Here is a 22560-nt window from a genome sequence, read left to right on the forward strand (position 1 = left end):
GAATATCGCCTCAGATTCACTTCTCCGCACTTCCTACCTTCCAGAAAGCAGTGGCTTTTCTGTTCAGAGAGTTGTTGCTATTCTTTTCTTCGATCTCCTGTTGAGTTTGTAGGTGTTCAGAATGGTTTGATCCCTATCCACCTGAATTCCTGAGACCAGGTGAAATCCAGGTCTCCTACTTCTCCGCCATCTTGCTCCCCTCTCTACAACTTGGTTTTTAAACCATTGGTAGCTTGAGCTTGAATTTAGTCATAGTGGGAATATTTACACAACAGAAATCAGAAATCTGCAGTTATTTAATCTGATTCATATTAGGACCTCACCCCTCCACTCGTGTAGTTCCTTTACCTGCATACCAGTTGTTAATGGGTTTCTTTGCCAGGTTACTGTCAGCATTCAGTATCTTGACCTAAAAAGTGGTTATACAGGTGTTCATTTTATACCAATTCATTAAGTTGTACATTTACATCTTCTGTATGTAAAAAAACAGGGTTTTTTTGAGATAGCACGAGCAGATGGGGAGGGGCAGAGAGAGAGGGTGAGAGTATCTTAAGCAAGCTCTATGCTCAACGCAGAGCAGGATGCAGGGCTCAATCTCATGATCCTGAGCTAATGACCTGAGCCAAAATCAAGAGTCAGATGCTTAACCAGCTGAGCCACCCAGGCTCCCCAACAATGAAAATCATTTTTAAAAAATTAATACCGGGCGCCTGGGTGGCTCAGTTGGTTAAGCGACTGCCTTCGGCTCAGGTCATGATCCTGGAGTCCCGGGATCGAGTCCCACGTTGGGCTCCCTGCTCAGCAGGGAGTCTGCCTCTCTCTCTGACCCTCCCCCCTCTCATGCTCTCTATCTCATTCTCTCTCTCAAATAAATAAATAAAATCTTAAAAAATTAATACCAAGTGTTGGTAAGGAAGGAAAGGGTGTTTTGTACACTATTGACTATAGTGGAGCCAAAAATGTAGAGGGCAGTCTGGGAAATGAGAAGGAGATTTCTTTTTCAAGAGTAGATGGAATGGATTGTTTGAGTAATAATTTGCACGTAAATATTTATTGATTGAATAAAAGATGTTCTATATTATACATATAGGGATTTTTATTTTAAAACATATAAAGAAGCTATATAAATCCTCATTGCTTCAAGAAAGGCTTGATATTTAAGGGCTTTCATAGTTCTAGTTACATAGTTAAAGGTATAATTTAGTTATTGTATACTATGTATATTATATATGTTATATATATTCTATATATATTGAATAATCTCATTTATTGGTAATTAAATATTTGCAATTAATTACTTTGAAATTTAGGTGTTATGGAGTTGATATGTACACTTTAACTATTCACATTCATTTTCATTTATTGACTCGAGAATTTTTTGAGTTTCCACTATAATACGTATTTGGTATATACAAGTTACAAGGGGAAAAAATGCTGCAAAGCAAATAATTACAATAGAGTGTCACTTTTTCTGCGCTTTGTTATATAATGTGTGGTGTGAAAATGGAGATGGTCTTTAAGTGAAGAAAGGTTAATTGAAAATGAAAGAAATGTTGGGAAAACTTGGATTTGGGGGAAAAGGGAACTTATTAATTTAATAAAAGTAGGAAAAGTTATTTATGTGAACACTTGATGATTATACACTTATGAATGGATGTTACGATGTTATAATTTTTTAAAAAGTAATTCTTTTCCACAAATCTGACATTTGGTGAATAATTTGAAATTACCCAAATCTGAAAATTAATGTTTGAATCCTCTGATATAATTGAAATGGTATAGCATTAATACTAACAAATATTATAATCCTAATAAATACAACTTGTAAAGAATTCCACAGTATTCCAACATAATTGCATTAAGCTTATTTAGTATCATGAGGGTTTTTTTCCTTTTTTTTTTTCTTATGTTTTCTGTTTTATTCTAGATGGTCCCCGGCCATCACAAAAGGAAATTATATCACTACGGGCATTTATGCTACTTTTTCTGAAACAGCTCATACTAAAGGTAAAATAATTTTACATTATTTAGAACTGCAATATATTAGATGAAGAGGAATTTTTGGCATTGTTTAAAATCAATATTGTAAAATTAGCAGTAACTATTTTCAATTTATGAATAGCTTTCAAAATCCTAAAGTAAATCTTAGTGTTAACTTTTGTTAAACTTGACTTTTTGTTAATCCTCTTTGAGATCATCCATTTTAAGAGGTATATGAACTGTGAACAAGGAACATATGCATAAGATAGGAGTATAAAGTTTTATTCCAGAAAATGGTCTGTGTACCTGTATGAGAAGACTTACATTATGTATTTTATCACAGTAGGATTTTTAAAAGATTAAGATAAAGAAAAATGTAAAATAAAGGTAAAATATACATCAATTGGTTCTATAAAGTTTTGCATTATTTTAAGAAAAGAATAAATGGTTAGAAAATAATATGAATACAGTTAGATCAAAATATACTAACTTTTGATAGTGATGGTCAGTCAAATATTAGCCTTAAAAGACTAGATACAGTTTTCCAAATATTTACTTACTTAAGTGGAAATAATATAGTCTATGAATTATGAAATATTTAAAGATTTTAATGAAAACATCACTACTTTTAAGTTGTTCTTATTTTTTTTAAATGATCATTTGATGCCTGTCTTTAAAGTTTTAGATTTAAATAATATATATATTTTTAAAATTAGGATCGAGGGGTCAAGGAAGATGAACTTCAGAGTATCTTAAATTACCTACTTACCATGCATGAGGTAAGACATGGTCTGTGTCTTCTATTTTAATTATTTTATGCAAAGTACTAGAATAAAATATTAACTAAAGAAATTTTTTTTTTGATGATCCTCTTTATGCAGGATGAAAATATTCATGATGTGTTACAGTTACTAGTGGCTTTAATGTCAGAACACCCAGCCTCAATGATACCAGCATTTGATCAAAGAAATGGAATAAGGTATGATTATAATATTAGTATTACTAGTAGACTTTAATTGAATACAGTTGTGCTTTCTAGAGTAACTCCTACTCTAGGAACTTTTGAATAAATACAGCAAAATCTTACATGCAAGAAGGGAATAAATGGAGAAAGCTAGTATTAATCTTCTAATACTCCAACTGATGAACTATTTAAAGAATGGGTCTTGGTCTCAAGAAGAGTAATTAAATTGTGATGCTGTAGTAAAGATATTTCAGTTAGTGTGAAGAACAAATATATATATATATATTTTTTTTTTTGCAGGAAGACAAGAAACATGGTATATTTCAGCAAAAGAGAGCACAGGAAAATTGTATGAATTTAGGCTCAAGAACTAGATAGTGGCCAGATTTGGAAGATACTGGCCACATAATAGAAAGAGGTTTAGATTTTTTTCTGTTTATGATGAAATAAAGTATTTTGAATAGGGTACTGATTTGCTCAGATTTCCATTTTGTTAGATTTACAGTCAGCAGTGTGGAAAATGAACTGGAGAGGGATAAAACTGATGTAGCAAAATAAGTAGAGAGATTATTTTATTCATCAGTATTAGGGGATGATGAGTTAGGACAGTGACAACGTAGTTGGAGCAAGGGGACAAAACCAAAAGAGTTTGAAGACTAAGTTTAGTTAGAATGATTTTAAGTAATTATGTAGGTAAGTGAAAAATAGTTCCTTGATTAGTATTCTTATGAACTTCAGCCTATAATCTAGCCCCTTAGGGATTCTCCTTTTTAATTTTTCTGAAGTCTGAATTATTGGATGAAGAGGAAATCTAAGTTATGCCATGTGCAACTCAGTGAACTTCCACAGGTTGTAAAAGAATTTGGAAATAATATACCTACAAAAGGATTTTATTAGTGCTTCTTTTACTTGGCCATTTATATCAACAAATGACAGTTTTCTAGATTTGAAGGACTTCTTTCCAAATCAGAGAAGCAATCACATCATTTCTGTTGGATGTTCTGTTTGAGTTATCACTGTGATCTTTGAGTTTACAAGCCATGGAATTGCTACTCTGTTTGAAGAAGAGGATTACACATTTAATTATTAAGAACTATAAATATTTTCTATGAGGTTGAACTATATGAAATTGCTGATACTTAACTGTTTACTAAATAACGGCATATTTGGTTCAACCTAATCATATAATACAGTTATACTTATTCTTAACATATATTTAGATTGAAAAATTAGTATCCTTGACCTTAGATCCTAGTATCTCTTTTATTTATTATATCAACTGATAAGTGAATCAGTTAAAATTGTCCTCATCATCCTTGTGAATGATACCAACCTTAGATTGGTTAATATGAAATTCAGACACAAAATTCTTTATTACTTTGACAGAGTGAAAATACGATCTTACAAAGGAGAATGATATTTGGTTAGGTCTTTAGGGGACTGAAATAGTGATTTATATGTATAGTATGAGTGGAATGATTAGACATAATGAATACCAAGGCCTGGTTGCTCATGATTGAAACCTGCTAAACATGTCCTATTGTTACCAGTGTGTTCAAAACAGTGACAAAGATGGAAGGTTTTCTCCTTCAGTTTCTCCGTTTCAAAAAAAATGTGGTGAATGTAGGCTTTGAATAAAGATATGGAAAAAATAGGCTTATTAGATAGAACACTTAAAGGTCTGTATCTTAGAAAGAGAGATACTCAAGGATAGCAGTTATATATAAAATATTTTCTTGGGAAAATGCTGATAAATTGTAATTTATATACACTAACAACTGAACACAAAGAATGAACTTAATTCTGGTGACATTTTAACTGGCTTTAAGAAAGACTATGTGATAATACAACATTGAACTGAGCAGCTAAAAATGTGATATTTTTATATCTGAAAATCTTACAAAAAAGAATACATAAGTACTTGTCTCAACGAATTTAGATCATTTGCTGGCTTAATATAGTAAGCTCGAGCAGATTAATTAGGATTCACCTATCTTATGATATTTCAGGTAAACAGTCATTAGCTGATACGTCAGTAAATTTCTTAGGCTGTGAGCTTTTACTTTGGTTCTCAAGATTATTTTTACTGTTGAATGTTCTTTCTCATGATTTCCTGAACAGTTCTTTTTCTTACGTGTATAACTTTCCTATTCTCATACTTTTTTTTTTTTAATTACTGATCATGGTTCATAAAAGTTCTGAAGATAGATTTCAATGTAAATACATATTTAGGAATGTGAGGCTTTTGAAAAAAATCATCTTCTAAAGGAAATAGTAACTCTAATGTTTATCTCAGTCTGTTCTTCAGTAGAGTAACTCACAAATAAAAAGCAATATCAACAATATATTATTTTCTTTTTTAGTAGTATAAGCCACTGTTAAAACAGATGTGACTAGCTTTAAGTAATTTGTTCCCTTTTGTTAATGTCACTGAAACGATATAAAAATTATACTGCACCTACTAATACCAACTTTTTGTTTAGCCTCAATTACTTCATCTTGAAGCATAAAATGACACTTTATTTTTTAAAAAGACGTAATACAATAAAGCACATCCTAATTTTATAGTCACCACTACCACCTTCAAAGAACTTTCTTAAATTCTAGAATTAGTTGCAAAAGAATATAGTTATTATTGTTCCCTACTACCTTATAGAAAAAATATTTACTTTTATGTTTTGGAATAAACACAAGATAAAAATTTTTAAATATTTATGAAGATTATAATGGATATAGCCCTGTTCTTCTATCATATTCAAATGACTGTATATATTAGGTTGGGTTATATGTTAGTAGAGACTTCTTTGCTCCAAGTAATAGAAAACTTCTCAAACCAATAAGTAAAACAGAATAATGTGTTTGTTATAGAAATCTCATTAAGGTAAGAACAAGGAATTGGAAAGCTATAAGGAAACAGCTTTGCTTTCTCTGCTACTTCCTATATGGTCGCTTTATTCTTTTGTGTGTAGACTCGTCTCTGTGAACAAAACAAGGCTGCCTTATAGTTTCTGTTTTAAATAATTTTCTAATTCAAGAGCCCAAAAAGTACTAGATACTGTTTCTCAGATCTCACTCCAAATGCTCAGAAAAGAGAAATAATTGGGCAAGTATCTATCCATGGTCCAATTAGCTATAAACAAGAAAAAAAGGTCATCAAGAAGAAATGTTAGGGGCAGTTCTAACAGAAGGGGAAATACAGCCTAACTAAGCATGTATCTTAAATTAGAATTTTTTTTTCAATATGCTAGAAGGCAATACTTATGAGCAACAAATCACTTGGAACTTTTGAGTATTTATTTGAAGGCCAAGTTTAAAGAAATATTAGTAAAATGTGCTAATTTTTAATTTTTCCAAAGAATTTAAAATCCTGAAAGGTACTTTGTATTTTTTATATTTATAATTCATTGTAAAGTATATAGTGCTTATATTTTTAATATTTGTAAGTGCTTAAAATGTTATTTATTTCTGCATTTTTTTTAGAGTAATCTACAAATTATTGGCTTCTAAAAGTGAAAGTATTTGGGTTCAAGCTCTGAAAGTTCTGGGATACTTTCTGAAGCATTTAGGTCACAAGTAAGTTGATGTTTTTCATAAGGAATTGTGGAAATACCTATTGAAATTATATTTTTAGTAGTTTCATATCTAATGGAACATGAAATTTGACTTGAATAATCTTATAGCAGAAAATAATAGCTTCCTGTTGTAAAAGTTGTAAAACTGTTTTATAAAAGAATGTTTATTAATAGTAGATTATAGAACAAATTCACAATTTAAGTAATATAGTTTATTTTTGTTTGCTGAAAGAAAATACTGTTCATTTTAAAGATGTAAGAAAATATTTCATCAAATAAAACAAAACACTTAAGGATATGATTTTAGTGAAAAGTTTCCTGACAGGGAATACCATGTATATGAGAGTTGCTCTTTTGCTTACATGCTAAGTCAGTATTTTATTATTTGTATTTTTTTTCTAACATTGAGGCTTATTGATTATTTTTGTGATTTAAATATCCTGGAATATTTCTTTTTTCCCTAAAGTCCAGAATTTAGATACTTTTAAATGTCACTTGCTGATATAATGAATGTTTTTCATATTATGTTGCCCGGTGCAAAATTATTCTTTTTAAAATTCATTTTCTATACAAATGAGCCCAAGAAAGTATCATTTAATTATTGATAGATGGGGTTCCTCTCAAAACCTCACTGTTGCCATTTCTTTTTGGTGCTTAAATTTACGAAGAGTTTATTGATAACACTGATGTGAAAACTACACAAGATCCAGATAAGACATCTCTAACATGCTAAATAGTTTGAAAGACTAGATTGCTTTTTATTTTGGTACCAAATCAATAGTCAAGTAAAGGAGAATAGACATATTACAGATATAGGAAATAGTTCAACAAAGCCTGGATTGTAGGAAAGAATTATGAATATATGAGGAACTGTAAATGTACTAGTTAGTTGAATACTGAGAGTGAAAGCACATGTACTTTTAATATTAAGAGAGAAGGACTATTAATGTAACTGGTTAAGTAAAAGAAATTGACTAGGAGAAATTAAAGAAAGGATTCTAGCCCTAGATGCAACCTCTTAAAAATTGTTAAGAAAACACATTTAAAAATATAGCAATGTGGAAAAGATAAGCAAAACTAACCTGCAGATAAGAACACGTACTGGAAAAATACTGTTATAGAGTACATAATAATTGTGATTAGAAATTTTACTGTAAGTTTAAAAAGTAAGGAATGAATTGCTCTGAGGAAGGATTACTACAAAGCAGAATTTCAAGAAGTTGGAAGACATGGTAGGATAACACAGAAGTGTTGGATCATGGACTAACAAAACTTTGGAGGAAAGTTTCTATTTTTGTTGAAGAAAAAAAAATTTATACAAATAAAAATGAAATCAGAGGAAGCCTAAAGGAAGATAAATTGTGTGGTTGGCATGGTAAGATACACAGAAGATAAAAATGAAAAGAAAGCAAATAATATGTATGGATGGAAATATAAGAGTTTAGAAGGATCAAAGAGAAAATGATTGATATAGAAAGCACAGAAATTCCAGCAATGGTGTAAATTGAGTTCCCAAATAAGAAAAGCAGAACAATGGAACTAAACAAATATTTAAAGCTATAATTCAGTGAAGTCCTAATGTAAGATTTTGCCATCCATATTAAAAAGTCAGGCTGTGTGCCAGGAAGAATTTTCCTAGAATGGTCAGCACAAAAGTAAACTATTGGATTTAAATTAAGTCAAGAATCGTTTCTCAGCAGTGTGCAAACGGGGGGAAATTTGAGTTGGGCTTTAGACTTTTCTACAGTGTTTTTCAATAAAGAAAACATAGAGCAACACCCATAGGATATTGAAGTAAAGAAAATGGGAGCCAAAGTATCGTTTAACTAAAAAGGATGCTGCCAAACAATTTTTAACCATACAAGGACTTGTTTTTCTGAATAATTATTGAGAAAATTTCTGGGGACAAAGTTCAGCTAATCAGGATGATGACACACTATAGCTAAGTACTACTGGTGAACACTGAATGAATTTAACAGTGAAACTAGCCTAAAACAAATGTTTGAATTAGAGTGACAGACCAGAATTTACTTTTATAGGCCCTATTAATGCAGAAATGCTACAGTTATAACAAATTGGGAAAGGACTGAGGAAAGACAGAAAGTAGAGTAAATCCAAAGAGTCAAAGGTTATCCATAAGAAGCTTACAAATGAAATATTAGAAACACAGGCTTACTGACTAAAATTAGATGACAAAGGAGAGATGAAAAATTAAGAGTAAATATATTGAATTTATCATTGCTCATAATGGGGAAATACACTTTCTAAACACATAGAGGCCTTCTTATTCCTTTACAGTTAAAGAGATAAGAAATTTGGCGAAATTATAATGCTTTCAAGATATTAAAGAACTGTATAAAAAAACTGAGAATAATATGTGTAATGGAATCTTTAAAAACCTATTAAATATGACATATCTAACACCAAACATCTGCCATAAAAATAAATGTAAAAGTTTTTGTATTTTAAGGAAAAAAAAGTTCATCACAGTAATAAAATGCAGATCTATAAGCAAGAAACATACTAAAATAAAGTGATTTAGAAAGGCTGAAAATTAAAGGATACCTAAAGGTTATACCACATATATACAAATGAAAAAAGCAGGAATCATGATCTTAGCATTGGACAAATTAGAAGTCAAGCCAGAAAGCAATAAATAACATAAAGAAGGACACACAATGTTAAAGGGTGAAACTTTCATGAAAAGGAAATATTAGGAGAAATAATACAATTACCATTAGTTTAAAACATTAAAATGATTTTTATTTCACCTATCTTGGTTCATAAAAAATCAAGGAGTAAAGTAACATAAATAACAAGGTAAATCTGTTTAATATAGTTTGAAGTCTATATCATGTTAATAAAGAAAATAACTTCACTGCCATGGAAAATTTATGAAAATTTGACACGACATAGCAGACATCAAAGAAAAATTCTAAAACATAAAAACAAAACAGATAAGGTTGTCTTATTAACATACAGTAAAAGAAAATAGGAACAAAATCTGAAACCAAAATTTCTTCTACCTAGAAATTTAAAATTTATTGAACAACTTTTGTGTCAAAGAGAAGATGCACACAAAATGCAGAATTTTTTTCAGGATTTTATTTTATTTTATTTTTCATCATGGTAAGTGTACTCTTTAATCCCATCCCCTATTTTCCCCATCCCCCTAACCCACCTCCCCTCTAATAATCATCAGTTTATTTTCTATAGTTTAGAGTCTTGGTTTGTCTCTCTTTTTTTTCCTTCGCTTGTTTGTTTTGTTTCTTAAATTCCACATATGAATGAGATCATATGGTATTTGTCTTTCTCTGATTTATTTTGCTTTGCATTATACTCTCTAGCTCTATCCATGTTATTGCAAATAACAAGATTTCATTTTTTATGGACAAATAATATTCCATTGTGTATATATACCACATCTTCTTTATCCATTCATCTATCAGTGGACACTGGGCTGCTTCCATAGTTTGGCTATTGTAAATAATGCTGCAGTAAACATAGGGATGCATGTATTCCTTTTTGTATTTTTGGGGTAAATACCCAGCAGTACAATTCCTGGATCATAGTACTGTTCTGTTTTTAATTTTTTGAGCAAATTCCATGCTGTTTTCCACTGTGGCTGCACCAGTTTGCAATCCCATCAATAGTGCAAGAGGGTTCCTTTTTCTCCACATTCTCACCAACACTTGTTTCTTGTGTTTTTGATTTTAGCTATTCTGACAGGTATGAGATGATACCTCATTGTAGTTTTGATTTGCATTTCCCTGATAATGAGTGATATTGAATATCTTTTCAAGTGTGTGTTGGCCATCTGTATGTCTTCTTTAGAGAAATGTCTGTGCATGTCTTCTGCCCTTTTTTTTTTCTTCTGCCCATTTTTAATTGGATTATCTGTTCCTTAGGTTGAGTTATATCAGTTCTTTATATATTTTGGATATTAACCCTTTATCGGATATGTCATTTGTAAATATCTTCTCCCATTCTGTGGGTTGCCTTTTAGTTTTGTTGATTGTTTCCTTCGCTGGGCAGAAACTTTTATTTTGCTGTAGTCCCAATAGTTTATTTTTGCTTTTATTTCCCTTGCCTCAGGAGACATATCTAGGAACTTGTTGCTATGGCTGATGTCAGAGAGATTATTACATGTCTCTCTTGTAGCAATTTCATGGTTTCAGGTCTCACATTTAGGTCTTTAATCAATTTCGACTTTGTTTTTGTGTATGATGAAAGAAAGTGGTCGTTTCATTGTTTTGCATGTGGCTTTCCAGTTTTTCTAACACCATTAGTTGAAAAAGCTGTCAATTTCCCACTGTATATATTCAGTCCTCCTTTGTTGATTACAAAATCAATGTAAAGAAATTTGTTGTATTCCTATACACTAAGAATGAAGCAGCAAAAAGTGAAATTAAGAAAGCAATCCCATTTACAGTTGTACCAAAACAATAAAATATCTAGGAATAAAACTTAACTGAAGAGGTGAAAGACCTGTACTCCAAAAACTATAAAACACTGATGAAAGAAATTCAAGAATATGCAAAGAAATGGGAAGGCATTCCATACTCATGAGTTGGAAAAGCAATATTGTTAAAATGTATCACTCAAAGCAATCTACAGATTTAATGCAATCCCTATCAAAATACCAAAAGCATTTTTCACAGAACTAGAACAAGTAATCCTAAAACTTGTATGGAACCACAAAAGATCAGACCCCAAATGGACAAAGCAGTCTTGAAAAAAAAAAAAAAAAAACAAAACTGGAAATATTACAATTCCAGATTTCAAATTATATTACAAGGTGGTAGTAATTAAAACAGTATGGTACTGGCATGAAAATAGATACATAGATCAATAGAATACAATGGAAAACCCAGAAATAAGCCCACAATTATATGGACAAACTGCAGAATATTTAAAAAAAAACAACTTCAAGAAAACCTATGAGATACAGGTGACGAAGTGCTTATGGGAATATCCATAGTTATAGAGCAATAAAAAGAAAATACAGAAAAAAATTAAAATGTATAAGTTAGGAAAAGAATAACCAAATAAATGGAAGGTAGTAATTAATAAATAGAAAAGTAGGAATTAATGATTCAGGACACAGAAAATCTTAAATTTAAAAAGCTGATTTTTTAAAACTCATGATACAGATGGATAAATCATCATTAAGCAACTCAAGAAAGGGCAAAAGTATGAATGTACAAAATAAATTACAATTTCCATAATTAATATACAAACTGAGAAAATTAAAAGAATTTCATAAAATTTTGCCCAGCTTTTCCTAGAAATTGATAAGACAACCTAGTAGAAAAAGAGGAGAAGGATATGAATGAATGGTTGGCTCATAGAGGAGAATATGCACGGCACATAAACATTTGAAAAGAATAGAGTCCTCCTTGTAGTAAGGGAAATACAGGGACGCTGGGTGGCTCAGTTGGTTAAGCGCCTGATTTTGGCTCAGGTCATGATCCCAGAGTCTTGGGATCTAGTCCCCCATCGGGCTCCTTGCTCAGCAGGGAGCCTGCTTCTCCCTCTTCCTGCTGCTCCCCCTGCTTGTGCTCTCTCTCTGACAAGTAAATAAATAAAATCTTAAAAAAAAGGGGGGGGAGCGAATCTAATCTGAAACTAAAGTAACACATCAATATATTAGATTGGTTATGGGGGCAGCAAGCATTCTCACATATTGCTAACTGGAGCATAAATTAGTATAGTCCCATTTGGAATGCAGTGTTAGTTTTGATCAGTGTCTGTCAAAATTACAAATAAATATACTTTTTAACCCAGCAGTTTATCGCTTATACCCATGTGAAAACATGACTCTTCAGAGTTATTCATTGTTCTGTTGTTTATAATCATAAATGTTAGGAGAAATCTTAAATTTCCATTAATAGGGGATTTGTTAAATAATGTATGGCTCATTCATTAAATAGAATGCCATGCAGTTGTAAAACAAAACTGATGAGATAACTCTTAGTATATTGATATCACAATTACATTGTTGCATGATTAAAAACAAATAGTATAGATGAGTATGTACTGGGTGTGATTTTGTATAAAAAAGAGGATATAAGAATTTAGCACTTCCTATATTACATTAAGAAAATCTAGAAGGATATGTAAGAAACAAGAAACTAAGAACAGTGGCTCTTAGGGGCGCCTAGGTGGCTCAGTCAGTTAAGCGTTTGCCTTCAACTCAGGTCATGATCCCAGCGTCCTGAGATCAGCCCTCACACTGGGCTCCCTGCTTCTCCCTCTCCCTCTATTGCTCCCCACTGCTTGTGCTTTCTCACTCTCTCTGTCAAATAAATAAGATCTTAAAAAAAAAAAAAAAAGAACAGTGGCTCCTAATGGGGAGTTGATAGAAATGAAGGTGGATGTGGATCAATTTAATTTTTTAACCATGTGAATGTTAACCTATTGATATAATTTTTAATAATAACATTGTTTAGAAAAAACTACAAATATTTTTAAAATACAAGCAACTTAAAATCTTGGAAGAATTTTCATTCACTATTTTATTGATGGAGTTGAATTGAATAGAATCAATGACTGATTAGTTAAAATGAGGCGTTCTTGATTGGTGCAATCATGTAAAAGGACTGAGGTAACACTGAATATAAGTGTTTTCTTAACTACTTAGCTACCCAGGGGATTAAGTCCAAATGATTTCTATCAATATGCTAATAAAATTAAATCTAAATATAAAATATAACATTTAAAGCAAAGTATGTATTAGTTGATGGTTAATAGAGATAATGGTTAGTAAAATACATGCAATTCATTGCCTTTCAATTTGGACTGCATAGGTTTGGATCCTGGCTTAGTCACAAATTTTCCGAATAGTTTTGGAAACATCCTTGAGCCTCAGTTTTTACCCTATAAATGAGTAAAACCATACTGCTTCCCTCACTGAGTTTTAAAGTAGATTTAAGATGGTTAATCACAGTATATTGCAATGTGATAATTTAAATTGTTAGCAAAAAGGTAATAGGTACAATTTAACATGTAGTTCTGATAAAAGCAGAATGTATCTTCAATATGATATTTATCTTAAATATAAAACTTAAGTATGAAATACTAGCAGCATTCAGATCAGTGAGATAAGTGTTTCTACTATAATTATTACTATTAATTATTGTTTAAGATGTGAAAAAAATAAAACAATTATTAGGGAAGAGGAAATAGGTAGTATTTATAAAGAGTTTGAGTATATAACTAAAAACATATGAAAATCATCTCTAAAACTGTTAAATGAAATATCACACAACCTCAGTGTCTCATTTGTGTACAGAGCAATTGTCTGGCAGGGAATCTGAGATGGGTCCATAGATGAAGCTAAACTGAGTCTGGTGGGTTGGTCCCTTGTAATGCCTAGTTTATAATTTCTATCAAGTGCCTGGAATACAGGTTGTTAGATCCATACACTTTGTCGGCTGAACTAGAGATAGGTTTGAAATCTATCATTAAAACTGAGAAGTCTGTTCCCAACAGTATATACAGCTACTCTTCCCTCCTGAGGATGGAACTTAAATCTCTCCTTGAGTGTGAGATGGACTTACTGACTTGCTTCTAAAGGATAGTGAAACCTGGCAGTGATTTTCACTATTAATTAAGGCTAACATCAACAGTCATACATCATGTTGATGCCATGTATTTCCTGATACGATGTGATGAAAAAGGCACTTCATCTCTGTGGTATTCTTCTAAAAAAAATAACCCAAGTCTAGTCCAGTGGAAACATCATACATCCCCAAATTGAAGGATATTCTACAAAACACTTGACCAATACTCTTCAAAATTGTTGAAGGGCATGAAAAAAAAGGAGTGCGAAACTGCTGCAGATCAGAGGAGTTTAAGGAGATATGATGACTAAATTTGAGGTAGTACTCTGGATTGGATCCTGAACAGAAATAGGACATTAGGGAAAACTGGTAAAATATGAATAAAAGTCTATAGTATAGTTAATAATATTGTATCTGTGTTGATTTCTTAATTTTGACATATATATCATGATGAGATAAGATATTAACGTATGGGGAAGCTGGATGAATAATATATGAGAACTCTCTGTACTATCTTTTTAACTTTTCTGTAAATCTTAAAAATTTCCAAAACAAAAAGCTACATAAAAGTGAGAAACTTGGGGCATCCCCAGTTAAGCATCCCAACTCTTGATTTCAGCTCAGGTATGATCTCAGGGTCATGAAATCGAGCACCGCGTTAGGCTCTGTGCTCAGCAGGCAGTCTGCTTAAGATTCTCTCTCTCCCTCTGCCCCCCTAAAATGAGAACCCTAACTTGGATGTATGCTTGAGGAGAAAGCCAAACTGTTCTTTCATGTAAGTGGTCTGATTACGGTTATCCTCAGAAAAGAATCTAACAAATGATTCAGATAGATGACCAAAATGCCTAAATGGCTATACTGTAATACGGTTATGGTAATTTTAGCTTGTACAAATTTTAAAACACATGTTATTTGAATGTTCACTGTGGAAATAAAAATTCTCAACCAAGTATATTTGTCTGATGTCTTAACTTCAAACCCTGTAACTTCTGGGTGAATTCTCCATTATTCATACTGTAAATAGATCAACTTACTGTCTATAGTGTTAGCCTGTTATACATTGACAGTTGTTTAACCTAATGGTTTATTTCTTTTTGGACTAGTTGAATTAGTCCAGTTTTTCTGGCGGAATCAGTTGTCTCTTTACAAAAAGTAGTGATGTAGGTTCTGGGAGTATGAGAATTGGAAATAAGTTTCCTTCCCATCTATTCTCAACTCTAAGCTATTTGGCTTTCTTCAGGCAAATGTTGGTTCCTATGTGTATCTGGGGTAGGAAAAGAGAAAATAAGATAACTGGTGCCGGGTTTTCTTCCCCATGGGAATGACAAGCAGCTGAAGAACTATGTTAGAAGCCTAAGGAAAAGACTAAAAAGCAGCAAATCTTGAGGGATCGCTTTGCTCTGGAAGATCTCTGCCTCTTATTCTCTCTCCTCTGCACCCCCTTCCCTCCTGAGTAATGTTAACATTGACTTCTATGTAAGTGACCACCAGGCCAAGAGGTACCTGAAATGATGGAATAAATCTGCCCTGTCCTTGAACTTGTGGGAGTATGGTGGCTTGGGATGCTGGCTCGGGACTTACAGCAAGCTAAGTTTTGTACTACAGATCAGTATACTTAAAAGGTCCTCTGCCTTACAACACCTGCAGGGATTCCATCACGTAAAAATCACAGCAGTGAGATCTGACCTCAACTGTATAAAAATGAAAGATAACAACTCATTAAAGGCTAGTAGCCAGAAACAGAAGATAAGGGAGAATCATCAAACTGTGTACTCACTGAAAGAGAACTAGTGGTGGAGGCTATGGTGGAACCTTTGAATTTTATTTTATTTTATTTTTTTTTTTTAAGATTTTATTTATTTATTTGCGAGAGAGAGAATGAGAGACAGAAAGTACAAGAGGGAGGAGGGTCAGAGGGAGAAGCAGACTCCCCGCCGAGCAGGGAGCCCGATGCGGGACTCGATTCCGGGACTCCAGGATCATGACCTGAGCCGAAGGCAGTCGCTTAACCAACTGAGCCACCCAGGCGCCCCTGAATTTTATTTTTAGAAAGAGCAATTGAGATTCAAGTAGAGCACCAAAAATCATAATCTGCCTTGTTAGCTCATGATTTGTTTTCCAGTTTATTCAAATTAGCGGACTGGAAGTTCCCAAAGCATGGACCAAAAATATAAAGTGAAAGAAAAGATAAAGATATACACAATAGGAGACTAAATGTGAATAATAAGAGTTCTTGAAGGAGAAAAATAATGGGTATAACAGGATATCCTGAAACACTTCGTACTACTAAAAATTTATAAATTTTGGATATAATACAACAAAAATCCTTTCAGATGTATAGCTGAGCACACAAAAGTAGGTAAATTTTCATATGCCAAAAATGAAAACCAAGCATAATAGAAGAAATAATTCTTAAGAAACAAGATAATATTAAACCATGCAGCTTTAAAAAATAATCAAAAGTAACTTCTGGAAATGAAAAGGTAGTAATTAAAATTAACTCCATGGTCATGTTAAACAGATTAGATAAAACTTAAGAATTGGTGCAGTGCCTGGGTGGCTCTGTCAGTTGGGTGTCTGACTCTTGATCTCAGGGTCGTGAGTTTGGGCCCCATGTTGTGCCTACTTAAAAAAAATAACTTAAGAATTGGTAGCTGGAAGATAGAAATGAAGAAATGATGCAGAATGTACCATCAAGAGACAGAGATGACAAATAAGATAGGAGGTTAAGAGATGAAAAAAAAGAATGAAAGTTTTCATAGAATAAAATACCCAGGAATAAATTTAACCAGGGAGATAAAAGATCTATAAACTGAAAGCTGTAAAATATTGACGAAAAAATTGATTAAGAAATAAGAAGGTATTCTGTGAACACAGATTGGAAAAATTGATATTGTTAAAATGTCCATACTACCCAAAGCAATCTACAGATTCAGTGCGATCCTTATAAAAATTCCAATGGCATCTTTCACAGAAATACAACAGATAATCCTAAAATTTATGTGCAACCACAAAAGACCTCAAGGTGCCCAAAGCATTACCTCCTTATGAAGAAGAGGTCATGTAGTGCAGGGTCCTGATGCTTCAGGGAATGTCTCTGCTGTGTGCTGCTTGCTCTCTGTTGTGTCTTGGCTGCTCTATTCTTCAGGCTAGTAATCTGCAGAGGCTCTCCTTGCCTCCTGTGGGCAGTGTTTGGTCTCTGGCCAGAATGTGGTAAATTTTAACTAGTTGTGCTCTGGTTTGATTGTAAAATAAGACCTGACACCAACTCCACCGGAACTGAGGTTCTTCACAATTCACTGGTTGGGAGATATAATGTGGGCAGACGTTTGTGCTGGTCTTCTGAGGGAGAGGCCTGCCTCAATGGGACTGAAGTAAGCTTGACTGAGAAGGACCGAAGTGTCCATCCATCAGCGGATGAATGGACAAAGAAGTTGTGGTGTACACACACACATACATATACAGTGGAATATTATTCAGCCATAAAAAAGAATAAAATCTTGCCATTTGCAATGATATGGATGTAGCTAGACAGTGTTATGCTAAGTGAAAGAAGTCAGTCGGAGAAAGACAAATATATGATTTCACTCATGTCGAATTTAAGAGACAAAACAAATGAGCAAAGGGGAAAAAAGTCAAATTGTATTGCAAAGTTATAGTAATCAAACAGTATGGTTCTGGCTTAAAAACAGATGTGGATTAATGGAACAGAGTAGAGAAATAAACCCACATATATGTGGTCAATTAATTTATGACAAAAGAGTGGAGAATCTAGACTGGGGAAAGGACAGTCTCTTCAATAAATGGTACCAGTGGAACTGGACAGCCAAAATCAAAAGAATGAAATTGGACTCTTATTTTGTATTATACACAAACATCAGTTCAAAAGGGATTAAAGACTTGAATGTAAGACTTGAAACCATAACACTCCTAGAAGAAAACACAGCAGTAAGCTCCTAGACATTGGTCTTAGCAATGAATTTTTGGATTTGACACCCAAAACAAAAGCAACAAAAGCAAAAATAAATAATCGAGACTACATCAAACTAAAAAGCTCTTGTACAGCAAAGGAAATGATCAATAAATGAAAAGGCAACCTGCAGAATGGAAGAAAATACTTTCAAGTTACATATCTGATGAAGGGTTAATACACAAAAGATTTTAAAAATTCACGCAACTCATATGAAAATAAACAATCTGGTTAAAAATCGTGGGGAGAAGATCTGAAGTTCCAAAGAAGACATACAAATGGCCAATAGGTGAATGAAAAAGGTGCTTAGCATCACTAATTGTCAAGAAAATGCAAATAAAAACCACAGTAGATAGATATCATCTCACACCTTTCAGATGGCTATCATCAAAAATACAAGAGATAACAAATGTTGGTAAAGATATGGAGAGAAAGGGAACTTTTGTTCACTGTTGGTGTGAATATAAATTAGTTGCAGCCACTATGGAAAACAGTATGGAGTGTCCTCACAAAATTAAAAATAGAACTACCATATGATCCAGCCATTCTTCTTCTGGGTAGATATCCAAAGGAAGCGAAAGCATTATCTCAAAGAGATATGTACCCTTGTGTTCATTTCAACATTATTTACAAATAGCCAAGATATGGAAGAAACCTATGTATCCACATTTCCTTTACTCATTCATCTGTTGATGGACACGTAGGTTGTTATATATATATTATATATATATATTAACATATATATGTAATAGAATGTTATTCAACCATAAAAAGGGAGGAAATTCTGCCCTTTGCAGAAACATGGGTGGATCCTGAGGGTATTATGTTGAGTGAATTAAATCAGAGAAAAACAAATACTGTATGATCTCATGTGTAGAAACTAGAGAAACCAAACTCATAGAAACAGAACATAGAGGTGGCAAGTAGGGAATGTGGGGAATGGGTGAATGTAGTCAAAAGGTAGAAACTATGAGTTATAAGACAAATAAGTTCTGGGGATATAATGTACAGCATGGTGACTATAGTTAACAATATTGTATATTTGAAAGTTGCTGAGAGAGTAGATCTTAGAAGTTCTCACCACAGGAAAAACATTTTGTACCTGTGTGGTAATGATGTTAACTCACCTGATAGTGGTAGTCATTTTGCAATTTATACCTATATGAAATCATTATGTTGTACACCTTAAACTACTGCAGTGTTTTATGTTAATCATATCTGAATAAAACTGGGGGTGGAAACAAGTTGATAGGCAGTTATAACAAATGTACCTCTCTGTGGGTGAAGGTTGGTAGTTAGAGGAAGCCACAAGTACATGGCATATATGGGGCTAGGGGATATATGGGAACTCTGTGTACTTGCTGCTCAATTTTGCTATACACCTAGAACTACCCTTAAAAAATCTATTTAAAAGAGTGTGTGTGGTGGATAAACAGAGGGAAATAAGAAACTGTTTCCCATAGTGGCTGCAACTAATATATATTCATACCAACCGTGAACAAAAGTTCCCTTTCTTTTTTTTTTTTTTAAGATTTTATTTATTTATTTATTTGAGAGAGAGAGAGAGAAACAGCATGAGAGGGGAGAGGGTCAGAGGGAGAAGCAGGCTCCCCGCTGAGCCGGGAGCCCGATGCGGGACTCGATCCCGGGAATCCGGGACCATGACCTGAGCCGAAGGCAGTCTCTTAACCAACTGAGCCACCCAGGCCCCCAAAAGTTCCCTTTCTTTCCATATCCTTACCACATTTGTTTTTCATAAGAAAAATGTTTACCTGTATGTTGGGGGTGGGGACTGTGAATGATGGTATGAGTTGGATGTGAAACATTTCCGTATATTTTTATTTTATTATTTTTTAACAAGGTAAAAGTATTATTTATTTTTAAAGCTAAATGATAAAAATTGGTAGATCAGTATTTAAATAAACTAACATAAGCTTTAACACGAAAAAGTTAATGAGGCTTAAGAGGGGTACCATGTAAGGAAAAAGGTACAGTTCACCAGGAAGAGAAAACAATTTCAAATGCATTTATATATAACAGCATAGGGGAGGTACAGAAAGCAAAATTGACTAAATTTGAAATAGAAATCAAAGTGGTTTAGAGATTTTAACATATTCTTTTTAAAAGAGCAATCACAAAAAAACTTCACAGTATAAATTTGTACAGAAAATCCAGTGGCTTGATTCATATATACATTCTCTTCAAACACACACAAAACTGTAAAAATTGTCAATTGAAGCCATAAAATTGTCCAAAAATTTAAATTATTGTCATAATGATGACTTCTCGCCCATAGTGCAATTATGCAAGAAATCAATGATAAAAATCGACCTAAGACAATGGAAATGAAAAATTTTAAATAACCCATAACAAAAAATTATTGTATATATTACAAAATGCTTAGAGTGAAAAATACTGAAAATTTTGTACATTTACACTTCTGAGAGTTGGCCTAAGAGGTAGTGGAGACAACTTACAGCCATAAATATTTTTTATTTTATTTTATTTATTTTTTATTTTTTTATTTTATTTTTTATTGTTTTTAAAGAGAGCACACGCACAAGCAAGGGGAGGAGCAGGGAGAGAGGGAGAGAGAATCTCAAGCAGACTCTCTGCTGAGTGTGGAGCCTGATGCAGGGCTCCATCTCAAAACCTTGAGATCATGACCTGAGCTGAAATCAAGAGTTGGATGCTTAACTGACTGGGCCGCTGTGGCACCCCTAGCCATAAATATTTATATTAAAAAAAGAAAGGTTTTTTTCCCCCTAGGTTTTATTTTATGCTGACTGTAAGGATAGTTTAATATCAGAATATCCTTCAATTATGATCTCTTTATTAACACATTAAAGAATAGCTATGCAATTACACTAATGGATACAAAAAATTTGAGTAAAATTCAGTACCCATTCATCATAAGAATTCTTAGGAAACCAGGAACAGATGATTTCTTTAACCTGATAGGGTGTATCTCCTGGAAACTTACCATAGTCCTATTTAGTAAAATATTAGAAGCATTCCCTTTCAATAAATAATAATTAATGAAAGTCTGTTTACACCCTCCCTGTTCAAGATCATAATTGAACAATTTATTGACATTCATAGAACAGTCCACCTAAAGTTAGCAAATGGCTCTCAAGTATAAAATATATTATGGGCTGGACTATAAAACATAAGACAAGTTTCAATAAATTTAAAAGAATTGAGATCAAACAAAATATTTTCTTTGACCACAACAAAATTAAATTAAAAATCAACAGCAGAAAGAGATTTGATAAATTGCCCGACATTTGGAAAGTAGACCATTTCTAAGAACCCCTAGGTCAAAAAAGACTCACAAAGAAAAATAGAAAATGGTTTGATTTGAATAAAACCACAACATATAACATACAACCAGAACATATAACAACTTCCTGAATTCCCATGCATTGCTGATAGGAATGTAAAATACTCCAGCCATGTTCCATAAGGGTTTTCTAATTTCTTAAAAAATGTAACACTTACCACATACCCTAGCATTTCCATGCTTGGGTATCTACTCAAGAGAAATGACACCATATGTTCACACCTATAATTGTGCATGGACGTTCTTAATACCATTATCCATGATAGTTCAAAACTGGAAATAATCCAAAATTCCATCAGTCAGTGAATGGATAAAGTATCATATATCCATACAATGAAATACTAGTGCACAAGTAAAAGGAAACAAACTACTGATGCATACTATGACATTAATGAGTCCTAAAAATCACTATGGTGAATGAAAGAGGCCTGATGCAGAAGACTACATATTAAATGATTATATTTATATGAAATATCCAGAATGCAGATTAGTGATTACATTGGAGTAGTGATGGGAGTGGGGAGTGACTACAAATAGGCACAAGGGAACTTTTCAGGGTAATGAAAATATTCAAAACTGGAAATTGATGATTACATCACTTTATAAAGTTTTTAAGAAATTACTAAATTATATACTTATAAAATATGTTTTATTTTATTTTATGTTTACATTGGTGAGTGAAGCTGCTGGTAAAGTGTGTTTACGTTTTGATGGTGGAAGTATGAATGTACATATGTTTGGAGGTCATCATAAATTGCCAAGTCTCATAAAATTAAATATAAAAGCTTTTAACACCCATCATTTCAGCAAAAGAATTTATTCTAAGGAAATAGTAATGGATGTACTCAAAGATTTACCTATAAGGGCAAAATTTTGTTGATGGTAGAAAAAAATTGGAAATAGCATAAATGCCAACAGTAGTGAATGGATATATTATGCTGCATACTTATTATATTTAATGATTGAATATTCAAGATAGGATATATTGTTGATTTACAGGAAAAAAGCTATAAATTACCTATGTAGAATTATTTTCATTGTATTGATACCATGTATATTTGTCATCTATATTTATATGCATAGTAATTCATCCAGAAGAACACAAACTGTTACTTTATAATGATTTTCTCTGGGTTATGGAATTATGGGTCTCTTTTACCTTTTTC

The 22560-nt window shown here is 32.6% G+C and overlaps 1 protein-coding gene across 1 annotated transcript in view; it reads left to right on the forward strand.

The window, feature by feature from the left end:
* NBEA (neurobeachin) overlaps positions 1-22560 on the forward strand; it is a 609173-nt gene that overhangs the window by 137433 nt on the left and 449180 nt on the right. Inside the window, exons 10-13 of the mRNA XM_081815498.1 lie at positions 1873-2007; positions 2697-2759; positions 2862-2959; positions 6425-6517. Coding sequence (XP_081671624.1) covers positions 1873-2007; positions 2697-2759; positions 2862-2959; positions 6425-6517 — 389 coding nt within the window. The remainder of the gene's footprint in view (positions 1-1872; positions 2008-2696; positions 2760-2861; positions 2960-6424; positions 6518-22560) is intronic.

The sequence above is a fragment of the Leptonychotes weddellii genome, chromosome 3, assembly GCF_054177405.1.
Source record: "Leptonychotes weddellii isolate Sample4059 chromosome 3, ASM5417740v2, whole genome shotgun sequence".
NCBI lineage: Eukaryota > Metazoa > Chordata > Mammalia > Carnivora > Phocidae > Leptonychotes > Leptonychotes weddellii.